General features: G+C 38.5%; 1 protein-coding gene across 1 annotated transcript in view; it reads right to left on the bottom strand.

Annotated features, from left to right (window-relative positions):
• Positions 1-1,045: 1,045 nt before the first annotated feature.
• The window catches only part of LOC145986619 (coiled-coil domain-containing protein 169-like), a 71,335-nt gene continuing 59,409 nt past the window's right edge, over positions 1,046-12,971 (bottom strand). The window contains exon 7 of the mRNA XM_083120845.1: positions 1,046-2,157. Within this exon, the coding sequence (XP_082976971.1) occupies positions 1,935-2,157 (223 nt within the window). The 3' untranslated portion in view covers positions 1,046-1,934. The remainder of the gene's footprint in view (positions 2,158-12,971) is intronic.

Below are 12,971 nucleotides of genomic sequence, written 5' to 3' on the forward strand. Positions count from 1 at the left end.
AACTTCTGCTGTTAATGTAATATTGGCGTTTTTCTCATGCTATTTCAATGTTATTCATAACTGTATAAATATTCAGATTGAATAATGTTTTTTTAAATTTAGGCAAGTTTTAATTTTTAGATGTATCTAAATATGAACAAAGATATTCGATTTGGATGTTCACTTGATCGCACGTTAAATAGTATTTATTGGACATGGGAACTGCATGTAGTGATGGTACCGGAACTAGAAAAGTCTCAAGACTCGTCTCGAAACTCGAAATACCACCGAGACGGAGACGGACTTGTTTTAGTCGAGTCGAGAACGAGACTTGTAGTCACTGGGTCCCGGGTTCGATACCCGGTGAAGGCGCATTGTGGCTCAGATCCCGCTTAAACTGTAAGTCCACTTCCTATTAGCTTATCTGTACATAAAGTGGTCTTAGAAACTCAAATTCAAACACCGAGACTCTCGAACTCGTTCGAGACTTTGGTATGCTATTGAAAAATTTGAATATAATCAACTTTCCTATGAGACTTCCTCAGACATAGAAGCGATTATCTACCTGGTTATTTACAGGCAAGTCGTATATTTTTTTAATAGTAATTACATATTCAACACATTAGTGGCAATTGTGATTCTGTTCTGCGTGGTTGCATATATATTCAGGATAACGTTTTTCATAGCGTTGAAACGAGGCGGCAAACAGAGAATGAAAGTTCTTCCGGTGATACGTTGTATATGTTATTGTACGTACAGTGGGATCCATAAGTATTGCTCAACAAATTGTCCATGTCTATTTTCGTTGGCTTTATCTTCATCCTACGTATTAGGTTGTAAGCAGATTGTTTGGTGTTTTGTGTCAGTTCTTGAAACTCTCATTGCATAAAGCAAAGGGAGTAAACGTGGTGATGGACAAATTGCTTGGTAATACTTATGGATCCCACTGTACTATATATTTCGAGCGCCGAGACGGGACCGCGAACATGTCAGGAATTTATAACTTGCGACGATACTGATACACTGCCAAGTCTCGCCTGGTCTCGAGTCGATACCATGCTAAATTAAATTATTTTAAAGTTTCTATATCTATGGATTTGATTTTCAGAGAACAAATTTTATAATGACTTTGTAATTTACCTGTCAGTTCTGCAGATATGTTGCACATATCGTAGTTACAAATTAAAAATACTCACATACACCACTTTCTGCACACCTTGTCTTTAACACAAGACGTTCAGTAGGAAGGTTTTTGACCTCTTTAGCAAATTGACTTTTAATATAACATAATATATTGTTTATATCGATCTTGCCCTCCTCATTTTCTTCAACTTGCGCTATTAGATTCAGCCGAAAACGTGCACCCTTAAACTTCTAAAATTCCACCTTGCTGACAGAGCTTGCTGAGTGGTCGAATCATGAACTCGCTACTAAATACATTTCAGGTTCGATCCTGGGTCCGGGCATGGCTGTTGCCTTGTGAATTTTCTCTTCACCAGTTTCATCGCATATGTTCATTATCGCGATTACACAAGAATGACAGAAATATTTAAAAGAAAACACACAAGCATATTTGCACAATTTATTTTGTTTCCTTAAGCTTATTGATATTACTGCTAAATAAAAAATGTATCTGTATTTTTTGTATTTTGCGTTATATTTCTGCCCTTCATGAAAGTGAAGATGAATAATGATTAGATTAAATTGACGGCTACACTATCTTTCACGGGAAGGTCTCGAACCAGGGGTCATTGATAACAACATCGAGATTCCGGAGCGAGCACGCGCTACAAAGCCAGAGGTCACAAGTTCATATCCTAGATATACCAATCATGCATTTCATCGACCATTCTCAACGTCGTGAGGTAGAAAAGAGGCGCAAAATAGCTAAAACAGAAAGAGAGACCGTGCGTCGACGGTTGAAACGAAAACTTCAGGTCCCTTTGAAGGCGTGATCACTTGAACCTGGCTTCCGACTCCTTCTTCTGACGCCGCTTGGGAGTCTTCTTGAGGCTCTCCAAGGCCGCGACCACGTCCAGCCTCATGCAGAGCCTCATCACCCGCCGGGGTCCTTCGTCCGCCTCCAGCTTCGGCAGGGAGCGGATGGCCGCGGTCTTCTTGATCGGCCCCTTGCTCGGGTCCAGGATACGCCGGTGCGGCATGATGGACGGGAACAGGCTGCAAGGAGAGGAAATGAAAAAATATATTATTGGAAAGTATTCATCTTAACTGAGGTGCAGAAGCGTCTCGTGAACGCATGCGGTGCATGAGTCAATTGTGGGAAAAATGACAGCTTGCTCTGCGACGACATTCATGAGCATTTCTACATTCTAATTTCTTCACATACCTAGGAGAAGTATTTATTTTACACGAGAGCGCTGAACTAAGCTTATATTACATTTCTGGGATCTGAAGTGATGCATGCATCAATTGTGGGAAAATAATTATTACTTTCTTTTACTTCAGATCCAAGAAATGTAAGCTTAGTTCAGCGCTCTGGTGTAAAATAACTACTTCTCCTATATGAAGAAATTAGAATGTAGAAATGCTCATGAATGTCGTCGCAGAGCAAGCTGTCCATTTTTCCACAATTGACGCATGCGCAGCAATCACCGAATGCGTTCACGAGACGCCTCTGGGTACAGGTGACGTATTAGGGGCGATGGGTCCGAGGTTAAGGAGATAAGGGGTCTCAAAGTTAACATGGGAGTTTATTGAAATACTCTAAAGCAGTAGTGTTTCACTCCAAACATAGAGTGATGAGATTTTTAGAGGAAATGAATGTCCAACTACTGAACAAAACCAAATAATAACACATTTTGTTATGAAATTTGAAAGTAATTTGTTATTTGGAAGCAGAAAACATGGTAATTGGATTCAAAGAGTGATACAATCAATGTGAAGTTCAGAAAACAGTGCGTGCGTCATACAAATGCTCATCTCGCAGTGAACACACTTTACAAACGCGATTTCGTCGCACTTGAAGCACTTGTCGGTTCCGATCGAGTCGAAGCAGAAGTCACTATTTCCCTGGCCTGTTCTACCACACAAAGCCAAACTTTTAGATAAACAAGTCAGAGTTCCTATGGCTAATGGATGGGTTGTGATGGGCCCTTTACTTGTGAGTATCCTATAGACTAGTTTACGGAACTGCTCGGGAGAGATTCATTCTCAACCCTAGCATACCCTAGGGCAAACGCGGATCCATGGGGAGGGCGAAAGGGGCGATCCAAGGGAGCCCGCAGGATTTTTTCTCAGGGGGGCAGTCATAGAAACTTTTATTATTATTATTATTATTATTATTACTGCTTTTACTTTTGTTATTACTATTATTATATTACTTCTACTACTACTACTACTATTTATGATTTTTTAAAAATGACATACATTTGGAATTTCCATATTCATATAATTTGCTTAACCGAACACTTAACATCAATTCTTGCAGGACAAAAACTATTTTTATAGTTAAATCAGTGTAAAATAAACTGTAAGCTTAAATGTAACTCTACTTCAAATAATAATAATTATACTAATACTGATTGCTGTAACAATATATTTTGTTGTAAAATATCACTACAACTTCACCATTCGATTTTCATTAAATATTTCCAGAAATCTCAGGAGTTGGCGATCGCGCTTCCCAACTGTCATATATATATATATATTAGTATGCCTAGTAATATTCAAGACTCATTCGTTGTGTATTTTTTTCACCACGTTTAACAGGCTCGAGAAGTCCAGTGTATGCTCACGATAGGCTAATGGGAACTGGACCTACAGTTTAAATTTGGATCAGAACGACGAGTCTACAAGGTTCCTTAAAAGAGAATCGGATATGAGAACACTGCACATAATGCATTTTTATTACTTTGTTTTTCTCTTTTAACTCCTCATATCTGACCTTCAGTTTACCGTGACAATGGGAGGAATTATGATTACAACAGAGGCGTAGCAAAGGGTGAACGAAGGGGCCTCGCATCCCATGGGCTTGTTATTTCTTTTTTTTTTTAAAAAAAAATAATAAATAGAGGTGAGAAAAATAGATGGAAAGGGCTGATTTTTGTGGGAGATAAAACTACAACATTATGTTTTTAACCGGTTATAAATTCTGGTGAAACATTAAAATTTGAATGAATACATCAACTACTTAGTATTTTAAATAAACCGGATTCAGGAAGCCAACCAACAACAATGAAACGTTCTCTTACAAAGGTTGATAAGCATAAACACAATTTTTGACTTCTCATAATTTAGCGGTTCGAGAACGCCGAGAAACATACACAGCAGAAACAACAGAAAATTAAGGAAACTTCACGTACGCGTATTTGGTGAAATTTCTTTCGAAATATGACCAATTACCACAAGAACATTTCAGACGTACACAATAAAATGAGATTCACAATAATTATCCGCGTTCTGAAATTCAAAATGAACTGATACAGCAACGAAGTCAAAATGGCTATCTAAAAACAAAAAAGTAAAATTAGCTAAGTCCACAGATTTACTAACTTCATGTTCAGTTTCAATATTTACTTTTGTAATGATCCTGCGAGATCATCACAATTATTTAGTTCTGAGTGTTATTATTCCATGTTCATTGATATTTCTGTCAACGTTATTTGTATTAACCATTCATTGTAAATGGTATTAATGAGGTGAGGTGCTCTGTGTTAGCATATTATGCTGAGTTGTAATGTTAATCAGGCTCTGCGTGGTCGCAAGGAATATGTAATATTTATTTTATAATTGTATATTAACGTTTAGCACACGTTTGATATAATAATATGTATTTATCGTTTGTGCCTTGAGCACGTAGTTCAATTGTCTGCCGTAGAGATGACCTTGCCTGCTCTAGCACGGTTCCACGTAGTTCGCGTGAACGGCGCTAGAGGCGCTACTTGAACCGAGGCTATATAACCAGCCGCGGAGAAGATTTTGTTCAGTTGGCTTTCAGGTCGGTTCACGATAAGATGTCTTTTACCAACTGACCCGGAAGAAAGGAGCACTCCGCTCTTGCGAGAGGCCAAGCTTCTTAAGGAAGGAAGGTGCACTCTGCTATCCAGCAAGAGAGGTTGAACTCTGCCTTTGGCAAGAGAACCCACTCGACTTTCGAGTGAGAGATACCTCACTCCGCTTATTGGCGAGAGAGAAAAACTCCACTATAGAGTGAGAGGACCCGCTCCGCTTGCTGCGAGAGGTTTCCTCCCCCTATCAACCTGCGGCACCCCGCCAGGGTAGTGTGGCGTTGGGTTTCTAGGCAACCGCCCAGAAGGTAAAATTACAGGTCAGGTGAAATACTACGGTTATCGTGAGGGTGACCCTAATAGATGCCCTTGCTCCCCGAAAGCCAACAGTTCCCTGTAAAAGCCTGCAGGTACAGAAGTCGGCGCTAGTAAAGGACTGCACTTTCCTGACGTTTGTTGGAGCTAAGGATACAACTCCAGAGGACAGCAGCAGCAGTGTATCTGTTTCCAGTTTATGGCAGTTTTCAGAAGCCATTCTCCCCCATTGTGTGGTAATATATTGCCCAAGCTAGTGTAATATCCAACACGGGCGGGTGCTAAACTTACAACGTTTACAGTTGCATAGGTGTATCCAGCTACATTCATTAAACTTTCTCTAACGTTGGACAGTGTACTTGTTCCCGAACCCTGAGTGAAATAGAGTCTCATACCACCGCTGGAGAAAAGGTTAGCATAATGGGTAAAACTTTTCAGAGCGTATGGTGCTACTGATTGATCGTAGCCACGTTAGTAGACTTGCATCCCGCTGACGTGCTCGTGTAGGTGTAGTAGGCACCCTTTCTCGAGCAGGACGTTGCACTTTACGTTTGAAAATTCTTCTTGTACATTCTAGACCATTTTGTAAGTGATCGTGACCTAACAAAAAACAGCACAACAATGATTAACATGCAACAGTTATTGTTCATTGTTGAAGCTCGTTACAGTCGCTATGAAACTACATCCAAGAACTGACGACCAGACACGCATAAGAATTATATATATAAAGCTTAAACATCGGATTTCCACTCAAAATGGAGATATGCTGGCAGCTGCAGGATAGTAGTACGTAATTTTTTGAATTTTAATATTTTCAGTTGCTTTTCTGTAATTTCTGGCTAATAGCGATGATGCGAATTTAGTGATGATGTAATTAAAGAAAGGACACTTACAAGGACACCCGTGCCCAGATCGAGATTAGAACACGGGAAGTCCTGTGGCAAGATCGAAAGTCGGCCACTTAACACACTCGGTCACCGAAACGACGTGTTTATGTTATTAATGCTACAATAATTTGGCTTATTTTACTTTGCTTTTCTGCCACTTTTGGCTACTCGCGAAGATGAAGATGATGGGACAGTCACAAAGAACACCCATTCCCAGGCCGGCATTCGAACAAGGGACCCTCATAATGCTATATATGTTCAAACGAGTTTGTCTGTAAAATAGATAAACCCTGTGGCCAACAGGTCTTATAGTTCCGAAGCCTACCAACCAGATTTCAGTTAGATGGCGCCTGGCGAACTCATATAATCCCATCAGCGCTGCTGTATACAGCTTAATAGATTAGATTGCAGAATTAATGCTAGTTATTCTCTCTATCTGCTATTTCATCTACTAGTTGTATCCTGTGTGTTATATTTTGTTAGCTAACAAAATATAACACACAGGATTTTCCTGAAGTAACTTGGATTCTTGCTGTAACACGATTATGCCTTGTTTCCATATTAAACACACTATAATTGCTAACCAAGGCAATTTTTTTTTAAAAAAAAATTAAAAGCACTTTACACGTAATGTTTACACCTTACATGTCATGGATACTTGTTATTCGGATGGCAAGAAAAAGTGTGGGATCTCTCTGATAAAGTTTCTCCCTACAGTTTGGTAGGAGACCTCGTGGAAGTTCCACCTAGGACAATGGGCATGCCTCTGCTAGTACGAGTTCGTCTGCTCTGGAATATTGCTGGGTCGGGAAGGTCCTATGTTTGCTCGGCATCCACTGTTGTTATGCTGGGGTGAACTTGGCTAGCTTGCCATAACAGTAATCACTGAGATTTTTCCATGTCGCTTCAGGCAAATGTAGGTGTGTAATGAAGTAAGTCTTGATAGCTAGTGTGTATGTAGGTATGCAGATAGTATAATGTAAGACCACTAACAGTTCTTTCTTTTGGGTCTGCGAAGTAATTCCTTAAGCTTGTAGGTTAGGTTGAGTGATAGGTATTTCAAGTGCTTTGTGCAATTTTTATTACCATCGATTTAAACATGTCAGTATTTGGACTCAAAAGGAAGAATGGTGTATTACAAGAGATCGCTGTGGACATAAAAGCGAGATCTTTTTAAACACAGATGCAATCGACATTTATATCGAGTGTATTTGCAAGCAATATATCAAGTCGATTGCAGTTGGTTCTCCGGCGCAAGGCTGCAAGATACAAATGGCCTTGCGTCCCTCTTCCAACTGAAAAGAAGAGGCCCTCACAGATGGTACAGACGTTTACGGCGTTGTGAGGCTTTGAACTGACACCTGTACCAACGCCAGTTGACCCCATCTTTTCAGGATCTTGAGAGACATAGATTGCCCACGAACCACATCGGATGGAAAGCACATCAGACGTCTAACTTCACGGCTTCAAAATAAAAAACGCAACGATCCATTCTAGGTCACGAATTGTGGAATCTAAACTTGGAGCCATCTCTAAAAGAAATTGGGACATATTTAGGAGATCAGAGGCACAATAGACTTTGCAGATCACGTAATAATTGTTATGGAAGGTAATTCAAGAACAGAGTTGGAAACATAGACCAGTATTGCGATAAACTCTCTGAAGGGCTTGTGTGATAAGGCGAAATTGACGATTGCCACCCACTTTATAATCCTAAAGGTTAAGCTGAATGATAATAAACACCTACAGATAAAACTCAGAGAAAAATCTTAGAAGAGTAAAGGAAGATAAATATATGGATGTGAAATTACGAGAAATGCAACGATGACATGCATGACGTAACTTCAAAAGCTGAGCCTGTAATAAATAAACTGGTAGCAATAGGTTCGAATACATTCAGACTCCTATATAAACCCATACAAATTCATAATCTACAACGCGATAGTTTCTTTTCACTGACTAATCTGGAAAGACTACCTAAAATATACACCATATGTAGCAAAAAGAACATTACCACAAATGAAGACCAAATAATCAAATACAGAATGGCCATATACTGGTGCAAGGAAGGGCGAGAAGAGAGAATTTACAAAGTAATTGGCAGATATGTTCCTCCCATTGCAGAATTAACTCCCAGATCATCCAGGAGTGGAAGGAGACTGTAACACTTCTTCCCATGTATAAGAGACAAGCTGATAACGACAGACACTTCACTTACGGTAAATGGTCGACCGGATTCACAATTTCCAAATTCCTCAGCACACACAAAATAACTTTATGTTTAAGTGCTGCATCATATGAGAGACGCTTCTGTCTCTCCATTTTTAATATCAGTCTGATGTGCACTTTGCAAAATCTGGCTAACTGAACACCTAACCAGCATAAGAACAAATCACGGAGCTCACTACTAAAAATAGACCGACTCTTTGTTGTGAAATATTGATTGTTCTAACACAACAAATTTAAAGGAAACAAAATTTCATTAAGGGTGACTTTTTTAACCAATGCTTGTACTTAGGTAAAACATCAAGGAGAAAACTTGATTACTGAAATTTGCAAATATTTCATTCTATATTACACTAATACCATGGGATATTTACCCTCAGGGAGCCAACTCTTTTTTAATTTGTAAATATGTTATAAGAAAGCCATGGATCCAACTAAGATAAAGCTACACATTTTGAATATGACCTTAAAACATTTAATTTATTAATTTAATTGGATTGAAAGTAATTAATTTGTTGCACGAGAGTGGCCTTCCTCAAGAAGACTCAACTGGTAACAACATGAAAAACTATGCAATAATTCTAATTTATGGCCGACTCTACCATATCTCCATATTCGGATATAGCAACAGTGAAAAAATATAATGGCATGATTATTATTATGATGTAATGTTACACGTGATACAGAAAACACACAAACATTAAAAAACTCTGCTCGTTATTTTTTTTTAAAAAAGGTAATGGAAATTCCATAAGCGAACTAGAAATATTAAAAAAAAAAAAACATTTATTACTGAATGTGAAAATTCAGGCAGCAGGTGAATATTTTCAGGCATCCTGTATTTTTCTACCCCTGTTAATGCATACTTATTCTGATCAATACGCCATCGAATCCAAGGTTCACCTAAATTTTCAAGACGAAAGACCCGAGAAAAAGGTGCGCCTGGAATTCGAAGAAATACGGTATTTACATTTCATAATACCTTTGTTGACGTATGCCTGAAGATTTTGTATCTATGCACTTTGAGATGTACATTTTAAAGAACGGATCGGAGCTTTGCAATATGTTGCTATGTTGTACAACAATACCCATCTATTCGCCCTGGACCCCTTAAAAGAGCTAATCCGTAGAGCATAGTTGTCTCCTGCTAAAATAAGCATATCCAAGCTATTGTTCATATAAAGCAGTGCAATAGTAGTGTCGGTGAGGTACCCGACTCTGAAATTCGCACCTCCCAACAGTAATTTCTGGATCAGCCACTACCCGAGGGGGAGGGGAGGGGGGCTGTCAGGCCCACCACCTCTATTTTTTCAATTTTTCAACTGTGAAAATGTTTATAAAAATTGAAAATAAATTACACTGTTCCCTAGGGTGTTCTGAATATTCTGTATTACTTTTGTTCATAAAACACATAAATGTAATGTAATTAAATAGAAGGCAAAATGCACTTGTGGGACGTTTCAGGCGCCATCTTAAAAAGCGTGTTATTCAAGTCACTCATACCAGAGTGTACAATTGATTGGTAATGATGCTTTTTTTGTAACTATTATAATTAATAAACAACTGCCCCTCTATAAAAAAGAAGCATTCAAAGAAATTATTATGTTTTTTGTGAGTTTTAGCGAATGATAAAATATGGGTGTGACACTCATGTAATAATTGGTTATTCTTTTTTTATTAATGATGGTGATTGTTGTAATCATTATAATTAATAAATAATTCAACTTCTCTAAACAAAAAAGCAAGAAGCAATTCAATAACAAAATGTATTTTTTCTTGAATTTAAGTGATTTAAAGAAAGTGTGCCCCCTCCCTCACATATGTAATTTTCTCGTACGGCACGGGTAAGCTGAAATGCACAGTGGTTCTTACATACAACTTTGATTATGATGATGAATTAAAATTTTTGGGATTGTCGGTACATATGGCCATTTTGCACCCTTCAAATTGTACAAGGAAAAATTCTCTTATCAAAAACCCTTATCTTAAAGTTAAAATAGGATGTAAGAAAGCCCTTGAGAAAGATTAAAAGTGCAAGGCTGTAAAGTAACCTGCACAGATCGTACAGTGGGATCCATGAGTATTACCGTTCACATTATCAATCACCATGTTCGTGCACTTTATTTGACCCAGTAAGAGCTCAAGAATTTAAAGAAAACTCAAAACAAGCTGTTGACAACTTCTGCACCAGTACACATAAAAAACCATCGCTTAAAAACACATAGGATGCAGGAGAAAAATTAATGGAAATAGTCATGGACAATTTGACGAGCAATATGCTACTAGTGAATCCCACTGTACACAACACAGTAAAAATGCATTTCTCAAAATTCTTGTCTTACCTAAGCATAATAATAATTCAAACAATGGAACACTCAATAGGATGCTAAAGGCCTCTCCGATGGCGCAGTGGTAGCGTCGTCGCCTTGTAATCAAGGGGTCCCGGGTTCGACTCCGGTGGAGGCACATAGTGGTTCGGATTCCACTATAAACTGTAGGTCCAGTCCCGATTAGCCTTACTGTGCGAAAAGTGGACTTAAAACACGAACTCAATCAATAGGAAGCCAACAATAAGCTTCAAAATGACCATGGATAAAGCTGGGATAATGGAATCCATAAGACTAAGCGGAGAGTATTTTATTGGAAGCTCCAGCAAAAAGAAAACTAAATTGCTAAGTGAAATAAGATATTGAAACGAATATGAATGCAATTTATAAATATTATATAGATGGATTATCCTGATTTAGTGTAAAACATTTTATGTTAGTTAGTTATTTATTTTCTTTTTGTGCGAGCCATAGGCTGTACACACTACATAGTTTTGATTTTTCTACAATATTTTGTTACATTTAGTTTTCTTTTAAGCTGTCTCTTACTTTGTCCCCTATATACACATTCTTCCCCTCCTTCAACAGTTCTTCTTCCAGTCTTTCTTCCTTCTTCCTCGCCCCACTTCTCTTTTTTTGTACTCTCATCAAAAAACGCACACATTTTACTTTACACACACTTACACTATAAAGATGGCTCTTCTGGAGCATGGTCACTCATTTCGCTTCCTTCTCTAATAGCTTTCCCCCGCCGTTCTCTTACTTCTCCCAGGTATTTCCTCACTTGCTGCCCGCTTCCTTTATCTTTACTCTGTCGTCTACCACTTCTCTCACCTCCTTCCCTGTTAAGTTTTTCATCCATTTGTCCCTTAGGTCACGCGTAGAAGGGCAGTTCAGTAGGATATGCTTGTCCGTCTCCTCCCCATCGCACAAACGACATATCGTTTCCCCTGTTTCGTTTCTCTTTCTTAGTTGTTTCCATCCCCCTAATCTGAACCATGCTAGCGCGTATATTTAATTTTTTCCCACAACTTTGATATATTTCGCTTTCCCCCATTCTCTTACTCTTAGCTGTTCCGTGATTGAGGTCTTTGTTTGGCAGTCTGCTATTATGTTACTTGCTAATATTTCTATTGTTAGACTTTGTATGTGAAACATTGGGTAAATTACGTACTTCATCTCACTACTTTTCATCCAGAAATATTGATTGTCTTTCAAGAGGAAAATGTTAAATCTTGAGTATACAAGCTCCACAAGAAATTATAAAGCTTAATAATTATAATTTTAAAGTTACATACAGTCTATTATCATCATGTAGTGTTAATTTGACATCTATTTTATTGTGCCTTTAAGTATACTTATTCAAATAGTATTGAAAGTTATACATTTGGCCCCTTAAAGGGTGGGACGGGCCCGGGCCCTCTCCCGCCCCCCTAAGTTCCCGCGAAAATCGTCCATTCCAGCTAGGTGCGTTGGTGGCAGTCGAAAGTTGGTTTGATTTAAGTTCAGCACACGTGTCACCACATTTATATTTTAAATGTTAATACTATTAATAATAATACATTATTATTACTTCTGAAGGTGTTCTTTACTCCGTAACGTTAATCTACGAGAAATTCTCCAGAAGTATATTTCTACATACGTATCTGCTTCTTGTCAAACGATTGTGTGGTGGTTCTTTAGTTGAAGGAGGATGCTATTGGAATGCAGAAGGTTACGGGTTTTGTAAATACGTAAAATTTAGACTGACAAAGGAAAAGGTGACAGTTGGAGTGTCGTGGGGAGGAGTTTGTCTAGAGGGTAAGTGTGAAGTCCAAAAATAGAGGAGGACATGACAGAGAGTGGACGCCTCTTGTTTGTCTTAGAATTTTCACCTCTGGAGGGTTGTCATCTTGCGGACGTTTCCAAGCCTTTCTTCATCTTCATCAAAGCAAACTTCATTTTCCTCTCTCAGCATGTAAAAGAAGTTCGTTCCCGAATGTCAAATCTAGCACCGCACCGGTTACGGACGTGTTTGGCGTGGTTCGATCCTAGATGGAGGCACATTGCACAGATATTTATATTTCTCTTTGAACTCTGTCTAGTTCCCATTAGCCTCCTAAACGTCACAACTTTCCTCAAAAGTAGTAAATCAATATATTCTCATGTTACTTATAGTATTTAGGCTCGAAGATTTGCTTCGCAAAACCAATTATTTTGGCATTCTCACAATTTGATAAACAGAATTAATCCTTTTCTTATGATTATAGTAGGCCGCATACGTACATGGA

The sequence above is a fragment of the Lepisma saccharinum genome, chromosome 4 (genome assembly GCF_977018435.1).
Source record: "Lepisma saccharinum chromosome 4, izLepSacc3.1, whole genome shotgun sequence".
Classification (NCBI taxonomy): Eukaryota; Metazoa; Arthropoda; class Insecta; order Zygentoma; family Lepismatidae; genus Lepisma; species Lepisma saccharinum.